Source organism: Heterodontus francisci, chromosome 37 (assembly GCF_036365525.1).
Source record: "Heterodontus francisci isolate sHetFra1 chromosome 37, sHetFra1.hap1, whole genome shotgun sequence".
Classification (NCBI taxonomy): domain Eukaryota; kingdom Metazoa; phylum Chordata; class Chondrichthyes; order Heterodontiformes; family Heterodontidae; genus Heterodontus; species Heterodontus francisci.
The window spans coordinates 6,431,051-6,445,577 of record NC_090407.1 but is presented as its reverse complement, the minus strand read 5'-3'; the positions used below and the strand labels follow the sequence as shown (position 1 = coordinate 6,445,577).

The 14,527-nt window shown below is 38.6% G+C and overlaps 1 protein-coding gene across 3 annotated transcripts in view; it reads left to right on the top strand.

Moving 5' to 3' along the window:
* Positions 1 to 14,527, top strand: part of ube4b (ubiquitination factor E4B, UFD2 homolog (S. cerevisiae)) — a 77,773-nt gene that overhangs the window by 26,870 nt on the left and 36,376 nt on the right. For 2 of the 3 annotated variants that reach the window (XM_068016952.1, XM_068016951.1), the window contains 5 exons: positions 955 to 1,090; positions 2,713 to 2,800; positions 3,701 to 3,845; positions 4,401 to 4,629; positions 14,332 to 14,467. In XM_068016952.1, coding sequence (XP_067873053.1) covers positions 1,059 to 1,090; positions 2,713 to 2,800; positions 3,701 to 3,845; positions 4,401 to 4,629; positions 14,332 to 14,467 — 630 coding nt within the window. In that variant the 5' untranslated portion in view covers positions 955 to 1,058. Of the gene's footprint in view, positions 1 to 954; positions 1,091 to 2,712; positions 2,801 to 3,700; positions 3,846 to 4,400; positions 4,630 to 6,576; positions 6,997 to 11,413; positions 11,540 to 14,331; positions 14,468 to 14,527 lie in introns of all 3 variants that reach the window. The other variant, XM_068016953.1, reaches the window with a different exon arrangement.

The window sequence follows — 14,527 nt, the reverse complement described above, 5'->3', positions numbered from 1 at the left end:
CAATATTTAAAGACCTTAACTTATTTTAAAAAATCTATCTTCTGTATTCGCATGCATATACTCCAACAGTAGTTTGGTTTTTAATTATCTGATTGAAAAATAAAGTCTTTGCAATTTACATTTCTGAAGAATGGAGTCCGATACAACAGTCAAAGTTCACTTACAATCATCCAAGCTCTGATGAGAGAAAGGGTGCCTCAAAGATAGGGTTTCAGCAGTTCGACTGTTGTAGTATTAAACTTTTTTTTTCAGCGATGAACACAGGTCAATAATTTGTTAAAGAAAAAAGCCTTTTTTCTTATTTCTTTAAGGAATTAATTTGGCTTGAAGCTTTTTAGAATTTTGAGAGAAATAAATCAGTTTCTCTTCCTTCAGTATAAATTGCCTCAGACAGCTCTCCTTCCTTTACTTGCTGGAACAGTCTGTCTCTCCACTGACTGCTGTTCAGCTAACTTTTTAAAAGTTAAAATTGCAGATTTGAATCTGTTTTCTCTCTCTCTCTCTCTCCCTCTACACTCTTAAAGGCACACTGCAATATTTCCGAGGAGAGATAAAACACAGGACCGTGACAGATGGAGAAACCTAGAGGTTTTTTTGGTCTGCAGTGATTTCATGTTTTCGAACACCGGAGTTTGAGCAGTTTGTCAGTGTAGGTTTGGCTTTATACATAATAGCTAAACCAACATCTGGAGATCAAATGAGATTTAAATTGTCAACTCTGCTGCAGAATGCACATTTTATAATGAAAGGAAAGATTGGGTACGCTTCCTATCCCACCTCAGTGCAAATACGCATTATGTCACTTTGTCTCAATGTGACACTGTTGGTATTCTGGTCTCCCAATAGAAAGTAAAAAGATACACTAAACTTTATTTAAAAAAAAAAAATGCTTAAAATCCTTTTGCTCCTCTCTTCCAATGATAAATAGTTACTCAATGTCATGTATTTTCTCAGGTGTTGCACATAGAAGCCAGAGCAGTGAAGGGGTGAGCTCACTCAGCAGTTCCCCATCAAATAGCCTTGAAAACCAGTCTCAGAGTCTCTCCCGATCACAGAGTATGGATATTGATAGTGTATCCTGTGAAAAAAGGTAATCAACCTGTATCTGTGAGTGGACAGCCTTCATATTTGTATATGACCCTCCTGTGCAGTAATCATAAAAGTTAAAGAAGTATTGATTACCCAGGAGGGCTGGACAAACTAAAGCTTGCATTCTTTAAACAAAATGTTCTGCAGATTTTTAAGAATGTTTTAATTCCAGATATACAGTATGCTAATTAGTGATGCCTTATGTGGATTGTTTGTACATGTTTATTAGAATAGAGGATCTTGAGATAGTTGGAGCATTCGGGCTCACTGTAAAGTGATAAATATGGATAGCTACATCAATCTATGATTTTATTTGAGATAATGTAAGAATGAGTAATATGTAGTAATACAAGAACAAATGGCTGTTGAAGTATGTGTAGATCCCCAGTACGCAAACTCCAAGTGTCACTACGTGCTGAGGTTCTATCTGTCCCCGGTGTTGCGAAGGATGGGCCTGGTCACATGGCCGCGGAACGCTCCGTGCAGTTGGGACGTGCCGTACCACCTATCCTTCGTGGAGCAGTTTCTGCGGAAAAACACCTTTGACCACCGGTCCATCAGGCAGTGGTCTGCACGGAATGTCCTCAAGGCCCTACGGGAAAAGGAAACGGTGGATCCTGTCGGATGGTTCCCCGAGCAGACCGTCAAAGTCATTTGGCGGAATGCCTCATCACCAGAACTTTCAAACAAGCACCAAGACGTAGCTTGGCTGGTGGTGAGAAGGGCCCTCCCCGTCAGATCCTTCATGCACACCCGAAGTCTCGCCCCCTCCGCACAGTGCCCCCGCGTTGGCTGTGGTGGGGAAGAGACGGTCGCCCACCTCCTCCTGGAATGTGCCTTTGCAAAGCAGGTGTGGAAAGAGATGCAGTGGTTTTTGTCAAGGTTCATCCCAAGCAGCTCTGTAACACAGGAGTCTGTGCTCTACGGGCTGTTCCCAGGGACGCACACCGAGACAAACATCAACTGCTGCTGGAGGACTATCAATTCGGTGAAAGACGCCCTTTGGTCTGCCCGAAACTTGCTGGTCTTCCAGCGCAAAGAGTTGTCCACCACCGAATGTTGCAGACTGGCACATTCCAAGGTCCAGGACTACGTGCTGAGGGACGCACTAAAGCTTGGGGCAGCCGCAGCAAAGGCTCAATGGGGAAAGACCACAGTGTAAGGTTCCCCCACCAAGCTAGACTGAGGGGCTGGATCCATGGGAAACCCCTCGAACTGTATCGTTAATATTCTGAATTGCTGTAAATGTAAAACTGTAATTGACATGACAATTGTGAAACGGAAGGGTTGGGAAGAAACTCATGACAGGATTGAAGGAAACTGATCTCCCTTGCAATGTTGTATTTTTTGGTGCTGTTTGGAAACTGTTTGGCAATGTAATTTTTACAGATTTTTATGAATAAAGTATATTTTGGAAATAAAAAAAAAAAAAAAAAAAAAAAAAATGGCTGTTGAAGTACATTAATAGTATTAACATTACATTGCAATGGACCTGCTAAATTGCTAAAACAAACCAGAAAAAACTGATCTGCAGAGTGCCAGCTATGGTTTTCAGAACAAACTTGCGTCAGGTTAATAGTTATTTACTGTATGGATTGAGTAATATGCTCCTCATTTAAACAGCATGTCCCAAGTGGATGTAGACTCAGGAATTGAAAATATGGAAGTCGATGAGGGTGATCGCAGGGAAAAAAGGAGTCTGACTGATAAGGTACAACCATTGATACTTGTGTAGATTTTGCTGAGTAATTTTGCATAAAAGGCCTCCATTAATGGTCAAATGTTGACTTAAAGTGGTGTCTGATTCTGATTTTCCTTTCTCAAGTCGAAAATTTGAATAGGGTTTGGGGAAAAGTGACAAACTATTTTTAAGCTGTTGAAGCTTGCTGATGAATAGTTTCTACTCAATGTAGTTAAGACACCCTAGTTTAAATCCAAGGTCATATTTTTGAGTTCCAGCTGTTTGTGAAGAGTTTAATGGGATCTTAGCTGCCCTGCTGACTGAAACATCACAATAATGTGGTGCAAGTCACTGGAGGTGGGAGAGAGAATGGGCACTTGATTTTGTGCCTAAGATCAGCAGTGTTTGGTATGTTGAGGTAGGGCATACCTTGAATATATGCAATTATTTCCATATAAACTCCTGGCATAATTTACAATTATTATACATTTGAGCCTAATGAATTTCAACCTCACTGCTAGTAACCAGAATTAACACTTAACACATGTAATAATAATGAACTACTGATGGAAAAAATCTTAACTACTGGTTCATTTAGCTTGACATGATTAAACTCTGAAATGTTAGATGTGCTGACGGCTCTCTGGATAGATTGGATAAATGCGGTGTTTTGCATGATATTGAGTCCTTGGGTGCATGAAGGTTCCTGTACCTGATTATTGCTGAGTTAAACTTTTTTGGCTGGGGGTGGGAGAGGAAAACTACAGTTGGCATCAGTGTTCTTAGAGTGAGGAGGACAAATATTGATGAGGTTCTTGCTCTTCATTTCTATCTAATGACCTCCCTACTCCACCTGTCAATAAGTGACCTGCTGTTGTGGAGATCTGGTATCTGCACCAGTCAATCAATGATAACTGCTTGTGTTTTTAGGAACCTTCTTTGGGGTCAGATGTTTCAGAAGAGCAAGCACTTTCGCTTATATGTAAAATCTTTCGGGTCTCCTGGAAGGAACCTGATAGGGACGTGATTTTCTTACCTGGTCTAGCTGCAGAGTTTAAACAGAATGCAAAAGAAGGTGAGAACTAATGATAATAAATGGGTGGTCTGGAATAACCTTTCACCAAACCTTTTCATCCAAGGGCAAGATTTGGAAAGTCGCGCACTTCCTTGCTTTTTGTTTTGTATTTTAGCTCTCATATAAACTCTTTATTTTAATGTTGGGTTTCTGTTTGTCACATTCTAATTCTCTGTGTTTGAGAGCCATTCTGTTCTGCTTTCCCCTAATACTAGCTTTTAGGGGCAGTTTTTGCTATTCACATGTATAACAAGATGTTCCCCTAAGTCAATATGCTGAATAGATTGGTCTGTATGGGCATCCAGAGTTCAGGGTAGACACTGCCTTGTAAATGGATCTCCAGTTGGCTAATAAATTAATTGCATTGTACACTTGTAGAGGGGAAACTGTCTCCCCTGCATGCCCAGTAGGTTGAAGCAAAAGTAATCCTTTGTCCATCATGAGAGGCATGAAGTAGTGAAACAGATAAATTAGGTGTGAAAATGCCCATTATACACCAGCTCTGTAGGAATCAATTGAATATTGCCCGTTGAAGTTTATTTTTTGCTTGATTAGTTTTCTCAGACTGGAAAGACTTGATTGGCCAGATTCTAATGGAGGTTCTGATGCTGTCCACTCAAATGCCTGAAGACAACCCATTTGCCAGTTTGACTGCCACCTCTCAACCTATTGCAGCAGCTGCAAGGTCACCTGACAGGAACTTGCCCCATAATCTTCCATCAAGTCATGGAACAAGTCCTATGTTTTGCAGCCCTGGTTCTTTTGGTGCCAGTTCTTTATCGAGGTAAGTGTAATGAGTTCAGACATTTTCTGGTCTGTTCAAATGTTTACTCAAGAAGTAAGGTGAGGGCTTGTAATGTGAAATGGTATTTTAACAATTAAAATGAAAATACAGGTAACAAAGTATGGGGGACGGGGTAGTGAAATAGCCAATCACCATTTTTTAATGCTGTACTTGCTCTCTGCAAGTCTTCTAAAGATGACTGGTCATGAAATGGGGCATTTTCATAATTTGAAACCATATTTGTGAGTATGCGTTTGAAAAAGGCTTGTGTATGTTATAATCTTTTCTGGTTTATCTTTCTTTGGTTAAATCCAGAAATTCTCCCTTGTTTAACATTTTTTCTTCCCATTCTTCGACTGATCTTGCCTTGTCATTATTTTACTTTGTCTAATGGCTAAAGATGCAGGTGCGGTTAATTACTGTCCATTGGAAAAACATTTATTGACTCACTGCTGGACTTTTTCTCCTGATTGTCATTTCCCATGCATCGGTGCACTTCATTTACTAGAATGTTCCGCTCTGAGATCTCTCTTCCTTTTTGGAGCTTGTAGAAATATGGTAAAGTGTTAGTGTCTCTGATTTGCTGCAAGAATACATATGCAACATTTGTACCAGTTGACTCCAGTAATTGGCAAGAATTACTTATCTATAGAATATAGATAAGTGTGCATCAATTGGTTTTAAATCTAAATATTTTTTGCATAGCAGTTGCTTCAGATTTCAGAATTGCTATGGCTAATTGTCTAGCAAGTATAGGTTTACAATGGGCATGCTCTTGTATTTTAAATAATGCTGGGAGGTGATGAATAAACTACTGGGTAACCAGGTATATTGACCATGTCATAATGCTTTACTTTTCAGAATTTGCTATTTTTACAAATCACTTCTGTTTTAGGGGTGAAAGGGAGGAAGAGATTTGTTTGGACAATTTGGTTAGGTAGTTATTGTCATCTTGTATTATGTAGCACATACTGAGGAAAAGAGCCCATGACTCAAAACATACTCTCGGTGGTGGAAGAAAGGCTTGGAATAAGAATGAATGAAATCCAATGCAGACACAGACTACAAATCAGTTTGGTAGTGATTTGTAAAACTCATAAGTTTAAGTTGAAATCACTGTTGTAAATGGTAGTTGTGCAGCATGAATACAGTTCTGTTTGGTTCTCATTGAATTAGAGTTAATGAGTTGTTTTCTCTACTTTGATCCAAATGGAATGGATTGGAGGCTAATGCGAAGTAAGCATTTTTTTCAAATTATTATGTTTCATAGACCTGAATTATACAAACTTTATTTTGTTTCTACTTATTTTCTGTAATCTTAAACATCTTTGAATAAATTCTTCATGCTAATCAAATTTCTAGACCTCTCAAGTTTGGGACAGCACATACTACTTCCACGGAAAAAATCCCTTCATGTGAAGGGATACTTTCCACCATTTTTTTTGTTATACAGTGGGCAAGAATTTTCTGTAGCCTAGAATGGGACTGATTAAATTCTGTGTAAAACAATATTTTTTTTCAATGTCACTACTGCAATTTAATATAATGTATTATCAGGAAAATTTTGATGGCACCCATTAGTTATTTGCTTTAATTGAAGTAATGGTAGTAATGGTAAGATCTATTTTACCAGTGTTTGTGTTGCAGTAATAATGTAGAACTGAAGTGTAAGCTGCTGTGCCATTTGATGTGACTAAGCACTTCATGACTACTCAATGATTTTTTTTTTTAAATTTCCTGGGTATTGTAAATGCCTTAGTTATTTTACAGTGTCATCAGAAGAACTAATTGGGATTACATGCTGCCACTGTGTTTATGAATGCTAATACATGTGAAAGCATAAATGCAGGTGTCCAATTCTAGTGTTACAAACCCTGTTAATCTTTACTTGCTGTTTTATTTTTCTGTTTTCTTGCTTTCTAATTTCTTTCCATCTCAATGTTCTAGTCTGTATGGAACCAGCCCAAGTTCTCGATCCTTTAGATCAAGCCACCCTTCCATGATTGCTGGCAGTGCGAACCAGCAGCCTAATTTTGCAAGCCCTGTTTCATTGACGCCCAGTTCTCCATGCCAACGTACTATGGCTGCCAGCGTCTCCTCAACTCGGGCCAGTTCTTCAGGACAACCATCATTGACCATGACTTGCCCACCCTTATTCTCAACTTCTCCCAGTCTAAGAAATGTTGGTACAAGTCCATTGCCAATCACACCTGCGTCTTCTAGGCCACAAACCATGACTAGTAGCCCTTCAGCAATCCAAATGATTTCTCCAAGACAACGACCCTCTGTAATGGGTCCACCATTATTTCCAGTCACTTCTCCTCCAGCAGCTCCCCACTCCTCTCCACTGAACCAGCTACCATCTAGGTATTGTGCATTAGAATATATCAAGTTATGAAAAATTCTTTCATGAGCTCTTTTAAACATTTTGTTATATTTATTCTAAATAGTTTATTATATAATATTATTTGCAGGAAGTCACAAGTACACTTATTAAGTTTTCAACGTATTTGAACTTTTGTTTTAGTATGAGAAATTTTTTTAAAGTATTAGATTTTCAATTTTGTGGTGACGTTGGCCTCTTGTCTAAAGGTCTGAGTCTTGACTTCTGATTTGAATTTCTTTAGTGCATGAGATTTGCTACTTTTAGGTAGACCACTGGATATAGCATTTCAAGAGAATGTACTAAGCCGGGGAAGTCCAAGTGGATCAGGGAAATTCCTCAGTGTATTCCATGGAAGCTAGCTTTTGCTAATGGCAGGATTGAATAATTTTGCAACCACGTAAGCCTACCCATTCAAATGTTTTGTTTGAACACTCTCCATAATTAAGATATTCAAATACACACAAGTTGAATGGGATAGTTTTTAAGAATGCTAGAAAATACAATGCAGCCATATTCCATTGCGAAAGAAGTGTAGCAGAGGCCAAGGAAATAGGGACAGCAAGTGAAGTAATGTATTGGGAACGAAGAGCGAAGTTCTTGAGTATAAATCTGCAGATAAATCTGGGGACAGATGAATACAACAAGGTTAAGGAGGTCAATAGAGCTTTATTAGAAAACAAAATTAAGATTGTGGGGAATATGAAGCACAATATATATTAATGGCAAACTGGAGGTCGATGAAACAGGATTCCAAGCGTGACTCTAACAAATGGCCAACAACTTTGGTATCATTGTTCACTGAGGAAAGAGTGGGCTACCTTCCCAGTCGGGTGGAATTTCCAGGGACAGTGAAGGGAATATTTAGTGTTAGAAATTATGACAGATAATTGGGAATAAGGCTGAGGACTAAAACAGGATGCATCACCTGACCTGGATCAACTCGCTATGGTCCCAAGAAAGTGGCAAATTAAATTGCTCATATCCTGACAGGCATTTTTATTAAGGGATACATTGACAATGGGAATAATGCTTGAAGATTGGAAAGATCTATGTGTAATGCCAGTTTATAAAAAGGCTTCTAAAATTAAGCCTAGCAAGCGGAGTAGGTAAGCCAAAAAGGCAGCAGACAAAAGTAGGAAATAATGAAGCGTCTAGAAACAAATGGATTAATAAGAGGGGATTGCCATGGCTTTATGGGTAGAAGTCACCTGGAACACTAATTTTATACTACAATGAGGATGTCCTGGCTTTAGAGAGGCTAAAGAGGAGGGCAACTAAACTGATATCCAGGATTAGGCACTTGAATTCGGAGAAGAGGCTAAAGAAACTGGGAATATTTACACTAGAGAAATAAGACTCTGGAGATCTTGTCAAAGTTTTCAATATTTTAAGCATTACAGTAAAACTGAGCCCCAGTAGATTACTTGGCACAACCACAGTCACTAGCAGAAGCCATGGACTCAAGGTTGGGACAGGAAAGATGAACAGACAGCTTAGATTTAACTACTTTTTAAGTAGTTAATGAATTTGTGGGATGTGGGCATCGCTGGCTAGGCCAGCATTTATTGCCCATCCCTAATTACCCATCCCTAATTACCCTAGAACTGAGTGGCTTGCTAGGCAATTTCAGAGAGCATTTAAGAGCCAACTACATTGCTGTGGGTCTGAAGTCACATGTAGGCCAGACCAGGTAAGGACAGCAGATTTCCTTCCCTAAAGGACATTAGTGAACCAGATGGGTTTTTACAGCAATCGACAATGGTTTCATGATCACCATTAGACTAGCTTTCCAGATTTATTAATTGAATTCAAATTTCACCATTTGCCGTGGTGGGATATGAACCCATGTCCCCAGAGCATTAGCCTGGGCTCTGGATTACTAATCCAGTGACATTACCATTACACCAATGCCTCCCCTGACGCAATGGATGGTGCAACAAACAGCTTGGGGAGATAATTATGGACAGTAGTTTGACAAATGCAAGAGGGAGCTGAATAGTTTATTTTTGGTGGGAGAATTGATTAAGAAATAAGTGAATAGTGTATGGTCGTCTTGAATTTGCACCAGCTAGAGGGGTCATAGTGGTCTTTTCCAGTCCTGTCTGTGTTTGCCTAGGATGTCAGTCTCAGAAGTTGCACTTTTATGCACTTATGTTGCTGATTTCTGCTGTTTATTCCTGAGTTCTTGCTAATTATAGATTCATGTACCAGAGAAATAATATAAACAGTGCTTTCCTAAAATTGCCATTGTTGCCAAATCGTGGATATATTGCTAATGGATTGGGCCTAGAAATATAGTGCTGAAACAGTTACTCGAGCTGTTTGAAATATTTGTTACTGCTGATGTGGTCACCTGCCCTTAATCTGCTTTTAAAGGCATTTTAATAGTTCAGTTACTAACAATCATTTGTCAAGGTGATCTTTCTGAAGAAATTCAGCTCATCACTACGTTTTCCACATTTAGCGGTACTTTACAGAATATTCTTGTGATGCTCCCGAGTTTGCAGCAGTTCCTATCGAAAAATGATTAAGGGACACTGAACAGTATCTTCTCTGTCTTCTGTATAATTGGATTAGTGTGGTACGCAGTTCCCTTTATTATTGACAGTTTTGACTTTAGATCAATATTGTTTTGTTATAATCTCATTTTTAGATTGTGAGGCTGGATGCTTACCAAATATCACCTGAGGTACATGTTCTACAGTTCCCTAAAGGGAACTTGAAATAAGCTTTTCCACGGTTCGGCTTTTTCCTTGGAATTTTTGTCACCCTCTTATTGACGCAAATGCAACATATTAGCAGCAGGAAGTTTAAAGTAGAGTTTAAACTTGTGAAATGTTAGTATTATAGCAGAAAATGATATTCTCTGCTGGATAGTAGAAGCCACCTGAATTTGGTAAAACATTTGGGATTTCAGTTTAAAATGGCCTGGTTCCGCAAGATCTGACTTGTAAAATCGTTTGTGGGTTTTTTGTACACTTATTTTTCGCATCAGGGTGAGATGACATTCTAGAAGATGAAAACTTTTTTTTACACTTTTGGCATTCAACACCATCAAACTCTTCTAGCTAAGCTTCGACATGGGTGATTGCAGAGTAAAACTCCATTTATTCTTTTCCAATAATGTACCTCAACTGAAGTCTTAGAGCATCCCTTGACACATTAGTGTTTTATTTTTTGGTTCCTCACATCAGTGGCCATTGTAGCCTTTCTTAATGAGACTCCCAGTTTGTGATGCAGACTCACTTCGTTAAGGGCGGCGCAGTGGTTAGCACTGCAGCCTCACAGCTCTAGGGACCCGGGTTCAATTCTGGGTACTGTCTGTGGAGTTTGCAAGTTCTCCCTGTGTCTGTGTGGGTTTCCTCCGGGTGCTCCGGTTTCCTCCCACTGCCAAAGACTTGCAGGTGATAGGTAAATTGGCTGTGAGAAATTGCCCCTAGTGTAGGTAGGTGGTAGGGCATGTGGGGTTAGTATAGATGGGTGGTTGTTGGTCGGCACAGACTCGGTGGGCCGAAGGGCCTGTTTCAGTGCTGTATCTCTAAATAAAAAATAAATAAAGTTCTGGGCTGAGTAGAAATTTTTGTAGCAGCTGACCAACTGAACAGTTTCCAAGTTGCATAACTTTTAATCGTTCCTATTTAACATTTTTTTGCTGATGCCTTGCTTATACCTTTTATGGTTGTGAACTTTGAAGGATGCAGTGTACTCTAACTGTGCTGACCTTGCTAGCTTATCGAGGTTACTGTTGATACCTTCAGTAAAACGACCTACCTTGATGGAACTTGAAAATGGCCGCAGTAAATTTGATTTGCTTTTTATGTTTAGATTAAAGTGTCTATTTAGTGACTGGAGTGTTTGTCTTGTCCTCTGTACTTTCTCAACAGTATTGGTAAGGAATTGTTAAGGGTACCGTTAGAATGGAGTGAGAGCTGAATTTCTCCACCGTGATGGTTTGTACTAAACTATTGAAATTAGTCTTTATTTTTAAATGGTTACCCTTTTTCTATAAAAAGTGAATCAAATCAGGTACAATTATAACCAGACTATTTAAAGAAATACAAATTTGTGCCAATTCCAATTTATGCTTTTCTTCGAATTAAATTTGTTATGGTGGGATTAGCTATTGGCTATAGAAAATCATTACGTAGCATATATCCAGATCTCTGCAGCACTCCTGAAAGTTACAGCATGTCGAGCTCATTCGTAATGAATTACACTGTTCTTAAACTGCATGATAAGATTCGATTGTTTAAGATTTTCTCTTGTTTAAGTACATCACATTTAAGCACAATACGTCATGAGAAAATACATTCATTAATTTTCTTGTTTTGATTAAATGTCTTTCTTTCTTTCCTGTCTTGGTTTTTATGCTAAATCTCTCCATCTTCCCTCTGGTAGTATCTACAACAATCCCTTTTCCCTTCTCCTCTTCGCTCTTTCTGATTTACCTGAGGACAGCAGTGATGATGATGACGATGATGATGAAGATGATGTTGATTTGTCTAGTGTCCAGTTTGGTTCCAGGTATCGGTTGTACAAGGCTGGCAGCTTTTATTATAACGGGCATGGGTTAAGCATTTGAAATTGCAACTAACAGTGTGATTTGTTTTTTAAATAGCTATAGTAGGTTCTTTTTGTTACCTTGTCTCCTTTCTTCATTTTGTGTTACACATCCTCTCTTTCACTTTACTCATCTGTGCATTGCTGTGTTTCAGTTTAAAGCTTTTGAGTTGAGTTGTAAATGCTATGCCAGGAGATGGATGACTGGGAAGTGAACCTGTTGGTATAGTGTAGCCAAAAAATATATAAATATATTTCAGTGAACAGTGAAATTCTCTCCCTCCATCTTGGGCCTCAAACCAGATGCAAGAAAGTGTGCAACCGCAATCCCGAATAACACTCCCTCCATTGCCTTTTTTAAAACATTGAGTACTCACTGGTGTGAATTTTGACAGCAACCTTATATTCAGGGTATTGCACATTGGTGCTGTAACATCCTGTGCTGGTATCTTGCCCTTGAAAACAAATATAATGCCACAGTGGAATATTGCGGTAATGGGGAGATAAATCTGCAACTGCAGATGTGAGTGGTGCTATCACTTGATTTCACCTGTTACAGGCAGAGAAACAGTCAAGTGGTATTTTCTAAATGGATCACCAGTACCTTTACAATGCTATGCTAGCATTGAATAGCTTTCGAAAAGCTTAAAACCCAGATGTATTGAAGTTGAATATACTTGATTCACTATAACTGTACACTTCATTGAAATATGATGTGGTTTTAAAAAGTTGGTAAAAGATTGCTGATGAAATGTGTTTAGATTGCTTGTTCAATGCAATTGGACCTATTTGAATCATTGTGTTTCCTTGGTAACAAAATTGAGAAGTGCTCTGGTGCACAGGGCACCTTCTTTCGAAAAATAAGAAAGCTGAAAGTGTTCTAATCTGTACTCCTGCCACCTTGTTTAGATTTGGGAGGATTGGGGTTTATGTATCTTTGAGCTGCTCCTTATATGTAATGAGACATGATTTTACACACACGATTTTATTTGAGAGAATTTCCCAATTTCAGCTGGTTTAGTGCAAGTTAATATGGAAAGGAGAAATCCATGTGCTGGTCTTCAAAGGCTGGTCTTATGCATTTTTTTAGTAGCTTACAGAATAATAGAACTTGGGAGTAGATTGCTTGCTTTTCCTCTTGTTTTGGGGTTACTCTGTTATATAGATGGAGATGGTGAGAAAGAACATTAGAGAGATAAAATTCTGGAAATGGCAACCTATGGTTTTTATATGGCAGGTTTTTTTTTTTGCTGTAGTCATCCTGTCTGGTGCTGGGAGCTGTAAATAAGTCAAGTCCATTACAGTCCACTTATGCCAATGAAATTAACAATCTTTTTGAACCAAGATCGAACCTAATGTAATTCACTACTTCAGAAAAACATGGAGGACTGGCTGTTGAAATGTATTCTCTCCTTTCACCACTGGATTTGGATTTAAAACTGGCAAGGCTGATGAATGGAGGTCTGCTGTTCGTCAGCTGTAAAGATCCTGCACGTAGAAAGTTTGAGCCATTCATGTGTTTATAGCACAAAACTGCTTCTAATTTTGTACTCATTGACCAACTTGGGAAGTTCATGATATTCTGATATAGGAGATGGTATTGTGTTCTTTTGAGGTTAAGGCACACTGTTGCCTAATCTTAGATGAGCAGCATCTTAATTCAAAATGCAAAATGAATGGCTACATACCAAAATTTGAATTCTGAATTTTCAAGCTCTTTTTAGACTCCAGCGTGCTCAATCTTGTTTTATGTTGATCAGTTAAATATGTGATACTGCAAAGTAACATGATCATTTTGTTTTTTAAAAAAGTGATGGTAAAAGACATTAGACAACCGATAAGTTTGGATGGGAAGCCAACTGTTTTCTGCCATGTTTCTGTAGGGCACAACCTATTTGTTTCTTATTAAACGTCATTATTTGGATACTGTTTTGCCTTTGGATAGCATGCATTCAAAGATTTGTCCTTTAATACAATACACCTGGATGCATGCATGTTCACTAACTTGATTCTTTCAAGCAAATTGTGCAATTAATGTTATAGGAAAGCTCACTGCTACAGACATGTATGTTTGTGTGACCTCCCTCTGAAAAACAAACAATTTGACTGGCTTATGAAGTGTTTTTCATATGATCTGGTGATGTCTTTTTTTTAACCAAAGAAACTAAAATCCATTTTAAAACGTTTTCTGCCTTTCCTTTTCCTACTCTTTTTTTTTTTCTCTACATGACCACTAGAAACGCTGCTTAGACCTCTGCTCTTTTGTGAATTGCCAGATGGGAGTGTGTATTGGCCCAAGAATGGTGGGAACACATCTTTGCTATCTCTTCCCAGGACAAATAAACCTCTTTAAGAAAATACAAGTGTTGATAGCTTTGCTAACTCGTCTTCAGACTGTCCCATTTTAATTGCCTTCCTCTTTGACAACAACTGCTTAGCATCTGGATTGACATTACATAACGCAGTCAATTGTTCTAGCATTGCCTGTTCATGATTGGAATCTGAAGCTGTGTTGGCCACCATTTTGATAATGACATCTACATTACAATTTATATCTATTTACCTGTTCAAAATGCAGATTTGAAATACTACAGGCATGTTTGGATTCAACATAATTGTGCATAATATTATCCATACTTTGTATACAAGGCATGGAACATTCGCACCACTACCATCATACATGCTACTTAGAAATGCTTGATTTTCATTTTTTTTTCTATTTCTCTCCCCCCACCCTACCCAACCCCCCATCATAGTCTGGGTACAATTGGTGCTTGTGCAGAGTCTGCCAGTGATCGTTTTACAATCGAAGCATGTAAGGAGACGGAGATGTTGAACTACCTCATAGAGTGCTTTGACAGAGTTGGAATAGAAGAGAGAAAAGCTCCAAAGGTAAAATAATAAATGTTTTTTAAAAAAGCATATCAGTTTTAGGCAAAATTTAATATGCAG